At 36.0% G+C, this 12,815-nt stretch overlaps 1 protein-coding gene across 1 annotated transcript in view; it reads left to right on the forward strand.

Moving 5' to 3' along the window:
- Positions 1-5,780: 5,780 nt before the first annotated feature.
- LOC129744913 (sodium-dependent nutrient amino acid transporter 1-like) overlaps positions 5,781-12,815 on the forward strand; it is a 35,008-nt gene continuing 27,973 nt past the window's right edge. Inside the window, exon 1 of the mRNA XM_055737671.1 lies at positions 5,781-6,851. Coding sequence (XP_055593646.1) covers positions 6,440-6,851 — 412 coding nt within the window. The 5' untranslated portion in view covers positions 5,781-6,439. The remainder of the gene's footprint in view (positions 6,852-12,815) is intronic.

The raw sequence follows: 12,815 nt of genomic DNA on the forward strand, positions 1-12,815 counted from the left end.
TCATACAAAATGTGACTTGGAGATCTTTTTTATCATTTTAAAATGTTCCCCACAAATTTTTTTTAATAAAAATATTTATTCCAATATGTCAATCGTTACCCAAGTAACAATTTAAGTTTTATTCACACCTTAACAGTTCTCTTAAGACTATTTCCTAAAGCTACTTTATAAGCCAAAGCGGATTCAACGCTTTAGCTCAACTACATTAAAGCTAACATATGGACTAGTTGGCCCTGTGTTGTTAACGTCGTTTAGGCTAATTTTATAAGCAATAATAAAACATTCAACGTTTTATTTTATTTATTTTTTTTCAACCATATAGACATAGCTTTGAAAAACCTTTCAGAGCCCTTTTAAGACTATCCACAGCTCTTTTAAAACTACATCATGGAATCTGATAGGAATTTTACTGTGGCAGCTGTGGAATCTAATAAAAATTTTACTGTGGAAGCTTTCTGTTCCGTGTTTTTTCTCATGTTATCACTTACTCTCCGAAGCATTTGGTGATTGGTAAATATTTCATTTAAAATAATTTAAAAATATTTTCATTATCATTTACAATATATCTGGGCATGAAACTTCCTGCAACCTCAGATTTCTGGTGAAATATATACGAAATAGCATCAAAACATAAACGCGCCTCAAAGAAAATCAAGGTTGACCACATCTGAAGCATTATTTTTAATTATAAAATAATAATTGAAGGAAAATATAAATTTGTTAAAATGATGCAATTTTTGCTTTGCATGGAAATTCATTAACAACGCAACGAAGAGTACCGCCAACATTGTCTTATTTGTTGAAAATGTCTAGTTTTAAGTATTTTAGTATTGTTTCCAGCAAGATGGCGTCTGTAATTTCGATTCAATTTCACAATCAACATGGCGTTCAGTAAGTTAATATTGAAAATCCTAAAGCAGTTGTAAGACAGTTTAAAAATCGTTTTATGCTGGTTAGAAAAATGTCGTTATAAAACAATTTAAATAAACAGTTTTAAAATGGTTTAAGAGACCTTGAATCACAGCTTCGTTTGACGTTTCTCTAAATGGAATACACGCTCATGATGGATTTATCCATTTTTTAGAAAGATAAGTTTTTCGCAATAAATGAGAACATATCGATTTGTTGCTTGGCAAAGAGCATTTATGCAACTTTTTGTTTTGTTTTCGAAAGAAATCGTCCGAGGGAACCAAAGTTATTCATGAAAAGCTGGATTTTCGTGTTCCTTTTGAACGAAATGTCCCAAAATCCCATACAAAATTTAGGCTCGTTGAGCGACCCCTTCCCGTGATCCGATGTGACCCAAATTTGGCATGAGACCTTGAACTAGGCCTAGAATCAATTCAAGCCTGCAGCGCATAACTTTTTCAAATGTCGGGTCATTTGGGGCACACTAGTAGGCATTGTTATCAAACAATCTCAGTAAATTATTGGAATGTTTTTGGAATGTTTTGGAATAGATCATTTTCTGTCATCAAAAACCTGGCCTCAAAGCTTAACAATAACCCGCATAGATAAGGATTATAACCAAACGATTTCTTGAATCGTCAAACGAGGATTTTTGAAGCGTATGGGAAAACGCGTATGGAAACAGTATGCTAACGTTTAAGGAAACGCTATCATTAATAATATGCAACATATCAAACTATAATGGTTATTGTTGCAATTGGAAGCGATAAACCGATTCTATTAGGTAAACGTGCTTCGGATGTTTTGCTTACGATCATCAGAACCGCGTTACGCTTTAAATAATCGTAATTTTCGATGATCGGCAATGCTAGTAGTCTTCATTCTGAATATATCATCTGAAACTTGTTGAGGCTGATGAAAGCTTAGAATGAGCATTTTCGCTTGTGATGAAGCTCAATTTCTCCGTCTTTGCTGAGAAGAAGCCGGTGGCTGCAGTCTTCTAGAAAGTTTCAAGGGCGGCTTATCCGGAATTAATTTGGTTAACTCTGGATTTGACGACGTAAATATAGATTAACTTCGCATTGAAAGACAGAGATGGATTCGGCGTTCTTGTAAATTAATTGTCAAACCCATTTACTCTTATCGAATCACAAAAAAACATTTATTCACAGTGTGCATTAATTCAAACCCTAAGAATTGAGCGAATTATGATGTGGACTGATTTGCGGTTTTTTTTTTTAATTTGAATGCGGGGTGATAATCCTTTCAAAACAAGTTATGCTATTTCAAAAAAAGGTAAACAAGTTTAAGCGTGTATACGTTCTTCTCGATTGTCAAATCTGTCACTTAGTTTTATCATGCCTACATTCACTGTTCCAATAAAACAGTTTTTCAACTTGGCTTGAACGCTGTTTTAGAAGCGAATTGAGCGCATTTTTGAAACTGGTACCAAAGCTCTTATAAAAACTGGAAAGTATGAGTTTTATTGAAGCTTTAGCAATACTTTTGCACCTTTTTTACAACACTCTTAAGATAGTGCTTTATTCAAGTTTTAGCGTAACTTTCAGGGCACTTTTGAAACACACGATCAATGAAGTATTTCCTATGTTACAATAAAACCGTTTTAATAATTGGTTGCCATGGAAAAGTCTTCATAAAACAATATTAAAATTAAAAAAAAGCCAATTGAATTAATCTGTGTTACTTGGGTAGAGTATAATATGAACTTCTTAGTTCCAAATTTTCAGAGCAATATTAAACTCTCAATTTTTTAAGAAATGTTTTCAAAAATGTATGTTATGGCTTCACTTGATCCCTTGAGTCAAAATAGATATATTTTTCATCTGATCATTGATCATTGCCAAGCACGAAATTATTAATATTCATCCAATGACTAATATTTATCCAATAATTTACTGATGAAAAAAAGACTCAAAAAAGTGCTTTTATATAAAAACTAGCTGATTCGGTGTGCTTTGCTACACCTTTCAAAATCACATGATTTTTTCAAAAATTATTCAAATTTTTATTGTTTTATTGGCATTATTTTAAATCAAATTATAACATATCCGCAGCTGGAGTTTCGAATTGCAACAAACAGATAACTTAAACTAATATTCTGAATCTTGTTCTATAAATTTGTGTTAGTGATCTGATAATTTTAATCTGACTGAAGGGTCTCAAATTGATCGTACGCAAACAATCTAACTTATATAATATGGTTGTTTTTTTATATGTTCTGGATTTATGCTAAAAAAGTGATAAGAGAGCCCCCTCCCCTGCCCTTCCCTTCACCCCCTGCTGAATTGAGGTCCTGATCTTTAATAATCATACCCATTTTTTCGTTCCCAAAAATTCTCTTATATCAAATATAGTTCCATTGGTTGATAAGTTTTTAAGTTTTACAACAAAATGTATATGGAGCCTCCTTCTTTCTTCCCCTCTCTACATTGTAAAGCGTAATGGTCTATAACAATCGTAGAAACATATAATTTTCCATATGAAATTTTGTCTATTTCTAGGATTTTATAAAAAAAAAGTTAAAAGTAAGCTTCCTCTTCGCTTCCTATATTCCCAATTCCATCATCCTACTTCAAGAAAGGAATTGTTTCACATAGAAAAAGTATTTTTGTACTCAAATACTTGTACTCAAATACTTTTTGATGCCAAATTTGGTATCATTAGCTAGATCAATTCTCGAGCTATGCAATAAAATTGTATGGAAGCCCCCCTTTCCCCCTTAATATCTTTCCACTGAAAAAAGATGGGACTTCAATTTATGATAGAAACATTTCTCGTATCCAAATACCACCATCATTCATGCCAAATATGGTTCAATTTGCTCGATCAACTCTCCAGTCATACTGAAAATTGTAAGGGAGACCTCTCCTCCCCCTTTTCATCCGCCTCTTTCAAGGAGTGAGGGATATCAAATATTCATAGAAGCATTTCTCGTACCCAAGTATCGTTCCATGCCAAATTTGGTTCCATTTGCTGTTTTAGTTCTTGAGTTATGCAGTGAAATTGTATGAAACTCCCCTCCCTCTTTCCTTCCCCCCCCCGCTGGAAGAAGGAAAGGGGTCTCAAACAATCATTAGAACATGTCACGTTCCCAAATACCCGCCCATGCCTAATTTGGTTCCATTTGCTTAATTAGTTTTCGAGTTATGTGAAAAATTATAATAGAGACCCCCTTCTCCCTTTATATCTTCCTACTGGAAAGAGGGATGGGTCTCAAAAAATCATAGAAATATTTTTCGTATCCAAATTCCTTCCCATGCCAAATTTGATTCCATTTGCTTTATTAGTTTTTGAGTTATGTAAAAAAATATGAAAGAGGCCCCCTCCCTCCTTTGTATCTCCCTACTGGAAAGAGGGAGATGGAAGAGGGAGGGGTCTCAAATAATCATAGAAATATTTTTCGTATCCAAATACCTTCCCGTGCCAAATTTGGTGCCAATATCTTGATTAGTTTTCGAGTTATATGAAAAATTGTAAGGTTGCCCCCCTCTCCCCTTCCTATCACTTAACTTAAAGGAGGGAGGGGTACCTTATATTCATAGAAATATTCCGCGTTCCCAAAAACCACCCCATGCCAAATTTGATACCATTTGCCTGATGGGTTTTCGAGTTATGCTAAAAATTTACTTTTGTTTGGGAGGCCCCTCCCTCCCTTCATGAGAGAGGGAGGGGTCTCAAACCATAATAGGAACCTTCCCCGGCCTCCAATACCCCCACCTGCCAAGTTTCACGTAAATCGGTTCAGTAGTTTCCGAGTCTATAGGGAACAGACAGACAGACAGTGAAGTGAGATTCTTGAAACAATTATACAAATCATCTCTGACCCGAAAAACCGTCGGATACCAAATTTCACTTCATTTCGACCGACCATTCATACGTGATGTTGTTACAAAGAAAACGCCTCCGTTTTTATATATAAGATTAGAAAATTTCGCCTTTAAGTATTCAGTGAAATTAGGGTAGTAGACAAATTTTTAGAATTCTTTTTGTATGACACTTATGTATAAACTGTGAAATGAAAACTCATATAGCCAAAAAAGTCAAAGAAACTTTTATCTTTAGGTTTTGCCAAAGCTTAGGCCACCTTGATTAAAGGATCAAGTCTCCTTTCACTTGCAATTATCTCATTTTGTTAGTACAGCGAAAACGATCGTAGTTCATGTACGGGTTAATGTATCGTTCTATTTTTTGCAGCATATGAATTTGAAATTACAAGCTGTCAAAAAATGCATAAGACGGCGATTTGCAAAATCTTTCAGAAAAGATTTGATGAAAATATGAAAAAGGGATCAAGCATCCCCATTCTCTCTATTATCTATATATTCCTCATTCTCGCTATAAACATTATATACATTTTAAAACTGATCTTCTGTCATTTTTTACACAGTTGTCCTTTTGAAAACTTTGAATGGACCCTTACCCTTTCATTAGCAATAACAACCTTTTAAAAAAATTCTAACCCCTTTTTTAGCCCAGAAGGATCCACTGTAAAAACTTCTGCTCTGTGACAAATCACTTTCTCCACAATTGTTCTTGAATTGTTCTTCATGCATTCGATTACTCCTCAAAGCTCAAAATTAACATGAATTACTCATAGCTCAAACAAACCATTGCCTGGAGCCTTCCCAGTTCCGAAATGAGCTTTAAACCGCACCGACCACCAGCCGGCCGGCTCCATTAGATGATCGCTGGCTCGGCTAACTAACGAAACGACGATCGAGCTACCAGCCGCCCAGTTTAGCTGCCTAACTACTGACTTGCTGGCTTATCGGAAATCCACCCGAGGGAAGGCCCGAAAAAAAGCTCACATATATAGAGTCGAAACCGCTCGCCCCGGGATCGTATTGCTAGCTGAGAGTTCACTCAGAACGGTTCGGTTCGACTGAGAGCTCCCTGAGAATTGCAACACGGGCTAACTAGTGATCGCGATATAAAACCTTGCACCGACCGAGGTTGATCGATCGAGTGTGTATAATTTTTTGTTTAAAAACCAGCTGTTTGTGGAGGGCAAAATAAAGCACTGAAAGGGGGTATTTTTTTTGGTTAATTATTTGACAATTTTTTACGAGCTTGTTTCCTTCGTTAATTAAGTGCAAATCACTCTGACTTAACAGACCGGTTGATGGGTTTTCGTGGTTTTGACGAGGTTCAGTGAGCCTTTGGAGAACTTAGCCGGAAGCAAATGTCCATTTGTGAGTTTGTGTGTCAATTAAAAGTAATTCGATCTAAAATTTGTTAAGTGCTTGAAGTGCAAGTTCTAGTGAATCAAGTTGGGCTGAATGTTTCGTGTTTCGTAACATCAAGAAATGACCCGGACGTCCAGTAACCAAGTGATCTAACTGTACACAAGATTGGAAAACCCCCTGGAAAGTTTCTCGGTATCGAAGAAAATTGTTCTCAAAGATCTATATCATTGTTTATGGATCAATCAATCACTCGATCAGCCATAAGAAACAGTTACTAAGTTGTGATTATTAGTCAGTGCCAACACAAAAGAAAACCCATTACAATGGACGGAATAGTGAATAGATCGTTTAACGCCGAAGGTGATCCAGAGGCTGCAAAACAGTCGAACGGAACAGGACCTCCTCAACATGCCACAGATCCCTCCGACTCAAACAACAACAACAATAATAACAACACCACAGTCAGCACAACAACCGCCTCAAGTGGGAAAGAACGGGAGAAATGGGACAACGGAGTCGAATTTCTACTGTCCTGCATTGCCATGTCCGTCGGGCTCGGCAATGTTTGGAAATTCCCGTCAACTGCTTTCCGGAATGGTGGAGGAGCGTTCGTGATTCCGTACCTGATCGTGCTGCTCCTTGTAGGAAGGCCTGTTTACTACCTGGAAATGGTCATGGGCCAGTTTTCAAGCCGAGGAAGTGTCAAGGTGTACGATGTCTCGCCGATAATGAGAGGTAGGTGTGCACCAAGTGCCGATTTGTAGCAATCGGGGATATCCCGAGTCCGAGTAAATGTGGGATAAATTTGCACGGTCTATGGGATTTTCTCGGGTCTCTCTGGCGGTGAGTCGATTTCCATCAACGGGCAATTAGTATGCAAATCGAAACGTCTGATAGTGCCCTAAAGCCAATACAACTAAGGTGTTTCCCGTAAGAAGGTTTGGCAATTCTTGAACGAGGACAAAAAGTTGTTCAAGGTGTGCAGCAAATTTGGAAGGCCGTGTGGTCGATATTTCCTGCTTGTTTAATGGCAGTGTTTCTTAATGCGTTTGACACAGGAATCAAATCTGGACGCATAGAAAGTTTTATAGATTTATCAAATGAAAAAAAATAACGCTTGTACAGGCTCTCAAATACTGGTAAAAAAAACGAGTTTAATCCATTGCATTTCAAATATTTACGTACCGTCTAATGGAGTGAATCAAGTCCATTTTCGGACTTTTTCCGTAAAATTTGTGTCAGATAATGCTCCTTGAGCACTCGATTTGTTTTAGATGGATTATTTAGTTGACCCGAACCGAACTTTATAAAAAAAAACAAAGTTATAATGGTTTGATTTTATTAATTTTTAAACATTAATTTTTGTTCACCCTATAAATGGGGCAAATAGGGACAGTTGCTCATTTATTGAGAAACTTGTGTACCGTGAAACGGGGTGACATTGATCCCAGGGGTAATTTTGATCAGCATGACTTTTTTCCACATAATCATCAATAACAAAGTCTAAAGTCAAAATATTTCAAATTTTTTTTCTACGTTTAAAAACCTATAAGTTGATTTCTAAATTGAAAAAACTTGTTTTTTCCAATTGGAAAATGCTTCGTTTAGAAGCAGCAGGTTGATTTATGTGAGAGTTCAACTTTTTTCCTCAGTAAATTTATAATTTTGGTGTAGTTTTTGTTGTTTTTTAAGGTAATTTTTTTTTATATTTAAAAATAGGGACATGTTCCAAGAGTAAGCCAGTAAGGCAGTTAGTCTAGGACAAAAGGCTAGAAACCCTATCAAATGTTAAAGTTTGAAGAGAAAAAAACAAAGGAGAATAGTGCCAGGACCCAGGGAATTGAATGAAAGCAAAATTGCCATTTTTTTTCTAGTTAAAATTTTATAAGTATTGTTAAAAAATTTAGCCCCTTAATTTTTGCAGCATCATTGTCCATGTTTCGATTGTAATTGTTGTTCGGCCTTAACACATTAACGATCGTTTTGTTGATTTTTTGTTGGACCGCAAAGAAATCTAAATCAAAGAACAACGAAATTCAGCATTGCATATCTCAGAATTCACTGGACCAAAAGTCACAAATTCAGTATCTTTGAGCCACAGAAAGTCATGTGTTCAACTTTGTAGTTTCCTGATTAATTTTTTATCATTCGAGTTTGTTCGGAACTGTCTTAGCAATTGATAAACTAGCATTCGTAAATATTATGAAGATGTTTTGAAAACTCGTTAAAATTCTTAACAAGGATGAAATCGATTTTTAAATCAAACTAAAGTATTCTAATAATTTTTTGAAACTATGTTTTACTTTCGTAGGAGTCCAGTACTAGTTTTAAAAATATGAAACATGACACATTCCCCTTAACAGAAAAAAAATAATTTAAAAATATTGAAAAAAGTGATCAGTCTTACCCCGGATTACGGAACTCAGAATTGTCCAAAAATAAAAATACGTTGATTTTAGCTTCCATAACTTAAAACATAAGTCAGTGCATGGTATTTTGCTTTGCAGAAATTTTTAGATTTTTCAATTCTCAGTAATCACCTTTTGTATCCTTTATCCTTATTTTTATCCCTTTAATACCCGACACCGTCTTAGACGGGGTCTACTTAACTCGGCATAAAACCAATGCCAATCATAAATTTTAACTTACGTTTTGAGCAAAATTTTTACAAATATGTTAATCTATCAATCCATACTAATGAAAGCTGATTGACTAGCAGTTGTCATAGGTACAGCTACGAGAAGCTTAAAAACATGAGAAAACTGTAAATGGACCTGTTTTTCCAAAAATCAAAAATTTGATGGCCTTAGATCCATGTGTTTTCGATCTAAAGAAAAAGATTGGCAGTTCGATCAAAGAATAATCACCATTCTGTAATGATTTAGTTGATTGATGATTTGTTAAAAAATATATATGCACAATATACACTTTTCATACAATTTGAAATATCTCAGTTTTTTATGGAACAATTTTGACAAAAAAATTTTTTAATCTAACTAAAGAAGTAATGGAGGTTAAGTTCCTTAGCCCCTGTGTTTATGTCAGAAAAATAGAAAACCTTACATTCATGCTGAAATACTAAAATGTATAAATAGTAAGAAAATGAAAATGGTACCACGCTTCTTGGCAAAGTCCTATGTATGCATCGAAGGAACTAAGGAATGATATCAGAAATAAATCCAAATTGTTGTAAAAGCAACATTTCGATATCCTTATTACGGATGTTCTACAAAACCTCAAAAAATGTGGAATAATATCAATCAAATCGTTTTCAACAAAAAAAAATTTCATGGCCAATCTAATGCTATTGAAGTAGAAGGTGTTCTATCAATGATGAAATGGCCATAGATAGGCAATTTAATAGTTTCTTTATTAATGGGAGTGAATCCTTTATTTCTGATTGGTTGGAACCTGTAATGGATTTTCGAACTTCTGAATCTGAGTTTTCTCTCTGTGCGACTTCGTCAAATAAATTTTCTCACATAGCGAATCTTCGATTTTGTCATGCACTGATTATGTCTTTCCTCCGATATTGTCTACCTCCAATTTTGTCACCTTTTTGACCCGATTTTGTCACTAGTTTTTATTGATGATTATTAATTGATTATTAATTGATATCACGTCGATTGACAACATTGTTATACATACAACATGATAACATCGATAGCGACTTATGAATGTCACAAAAAAGATGTCCGATCTTATACAAGTGTTTTTTTTCACATTTGAACAATAGTAAAGTTGGTAAATACAATCAAAGTAATAAATATAACGACACAATAAATCATCGAAATGATCAACAAGCTTGTTTTCGGGCCCTTGGTGCCAAATTGTTATAATTGAGAAATAGCTTATTTCGAGAAAGCACGCTTTCAAGTGGTTGTGTTATTCCAATTTCCATATACTTTTCGAAAATTTGTAATTTCCTTTCGAAAGCTTGTCAATGTTATAAAATGGTGTATTCTAACTGGTGGCAGTTGGATGAAGAAATATGGTTTTAATAAAAGATCGAGTTTACGGTTCCACTTTCAAGATACTAATGAACGAGAATTTATTTCCTTATTTGAAATAGGGTCTTCAAGTTCCCTTTTTACGTTTGCTGTAGCTCTCTATATCGATGCAAGCTTAGTTCATCTTACTCATTTAAGGAGGGAGTAGGGTCTAATGGGTAAAAAAACACCATTTTCACGAATTTTGTTAGAGCTATCGTTCAAACAATTGTATTCAAATTTTTTGCATTATACAAAGCATTATTAAAAGAACATTTAGTTATTTTTTCAAAGAAAAATATTGAAAAATGAGCCGGTGACGGAGCACTTTCGAGGATGTCTTTTAGAAAACAGGATTTGCGGTGGACACTATATCTCAGCACAGAATCATCTGAAGTCAAAAAAACAGAGCAAAATATTTTTAATAAATGTTTTTCTGGACCCCAACAATTATATTTAACTTAAATTTTTTTATGAAATTTTTGTGGCTGTTTGAAGAAAAAACTACGATTTTTCACAAAAAAATCCGCCATTTTTATCTGTAAAATCTCCCCAAAGTAAAAAAAAAAGAAAATCGTTGGGGTTTGGCATTTTATATGTAGAAAATATGTTCCAAATTTGAAAAGAATCGGTGGAGTAGTTTTCAAATGACGATGTCCACTGACTTTAAAAATGTGCTTTCGAGAAAAACGCGTTTGAAGTTTCTTTTCTCTCTCTCTTGCAGTATTAGATAAGAGGAGATAAAGGCCTATAATTACTACAGTTTTGCTTCGATTGACTTGAAAATTTGACACAACATTCTTGAAATGTTTTACAATTAGAAAAAAAAATCGATTTTTTGAAAGTGTTAGACCCTACTCCCCCCTTAAACACAACAGAAACAAAACTCTAAAAAATCGCCAATGTTTGAAAAAATTAAAATCGATTGGGATTATTAACCTAAAGTCGACCATTTTTCTTTTATAACCCTTTGGCTTTGAAGGCCTCAATTGAGCTATCTTCAAACCAACCTAGCTACCTAAGGGTCCGGCGCCGATTGACCGGCGCATAGGGCTGAGATAAAAGATCTCCACTGCTGGCGATCCGAAGCCAGCGTCTTCACTTGCTGCCAGCCAAAGTTCTCGTCAACTGTGCGGATTTCAGCGGCTAGACTTCGCCGCCACGAGCTTTTGGGCCTGCCTCTTCTTCGATGCCCATCTGGATTCCAGTCAAGCGCCTCTCTGCAAATCTCGTTTTCATCTTTCCGCAGCGTGTGCCCAATCCATCTCCACTTACGTTCCCGAATCTCGATTTCTAGCGCCTTTTGATGACACCGGCGATGAAGTTCAACGTTTGACGTTAAGTTGCCAGGCCACCAAGCGCGGATGATGTTCCGCAGGCAGCGATTCACAAAAACTTGCAGTTGTGCACCAAGTTTCACACCCGTACAGCAATACGGATTTGACGTTTGAGTTGAAGATTCGGATCTTAGTTCGTAGAGAGATCTGGCGTGACCGCCAGATGTTTCGGAGACTTGCAAACGCAAATCGAGCTTTTCTGATCCGGGTTTCGATGTCCTTCTTGGCGTAATCTGGCTACCAAGATACTGGAAGCACTCCACTGTCTCAACCTGTTGTCCAGCTACCACGAAATTGGAACGATTTTCTGTGTTGATTTCCATCGACTTGGTCTTTCCGACATTGATTTTGAGACCTGCTGCCTTGGAGCTTTCGGTGAGGTCGTCGCGTTTGCTCTGCATGTCTTGTTGTGTTTGGGCGAGCAAAACAATATCGTCTGCCAGTTCAAGGTCGTTCAGTTGCTCCATTGATGGATTCCACGGCAATCCTCGGTTTGGTCTACAGTCAATCGATCCAGTCAAGATCTCATCCATTACGATGAGAAAAAGTAGCGGTGATAAAATACATCCTTGTCTCACTCCAGCAGTTACCGGGATTGGCTCGGACAAGACACCCTCGTGCAAGACCTTGCACGAAAATGCCTCGTACTGTGCTTCGATGAGATGGACTAGTTTTTCTGGGACCCCTCGTCGTCTAAGAGCAGCCCAGATGTTTTCGTGGTTCAGTCGGTCAAATGCTTTTTCGAAATCAACGAACACCAGCAGAAGAGAGTCCTGGAATTCGATGATTTGTTCCAGTATTATTCGTAGCGTTGTGATGTGGTCCACACATGATCGTCCGGATCAGAATCCAGCTTGTTGCCGTCGGAGTGTAGCGTCGATTTTCTCCTGGATCCTGTTCAGGATCACTTTGCAGGGTACTTTGAGGGTTGTATCTTCAAAGCAATTTCACTAATACGCCACAAGATGAAGATGACATTTATCGAGAAATCTAATGCACCAGCCCAATCAACTATGTTGTCTAATATCCTTACAGCCGTTGTCAGTTTTAATTTTTTTTTTATTGGAAGTTGTTTAGAACAATACATTTTTTAATACCTTGTTTTTTAACAGGTCATTAGGATCTTAATCTCTGGGAATCATTCATTCTTCTCGATAAAACCGGTCCAAACAGAGTGTTTTAAGAAACAAAGCAATTAAATTTAATGATAATTCGGTGAAAAAGAGACTTATTGTATTGATGATCTATTAATAGCACACAAAAAACACATTACTATGTTTTAAATGGCGTAGTAATGATTTTTTATGATTGATTTGAACAGAGTTATTAAAAAAAGAGTGCTTTTTGAAAATTACCCGAATTTATCACTGGCC

This window comes from Uranotaenia lowii, chromosome 2 (assembly GCF_029784155.1).
Source record: "Uranotaenia lowii strain MFRU-FL chromosome 2, ASM2978415v1, whole genome shotgun sequence".
Classification (NCBI taxonomy): Eukaryota; Metazoa; Arthropoda; class Insecta; order Diptera; family Culicidae; genus Uranotaenia; species Uranotaenia lowii.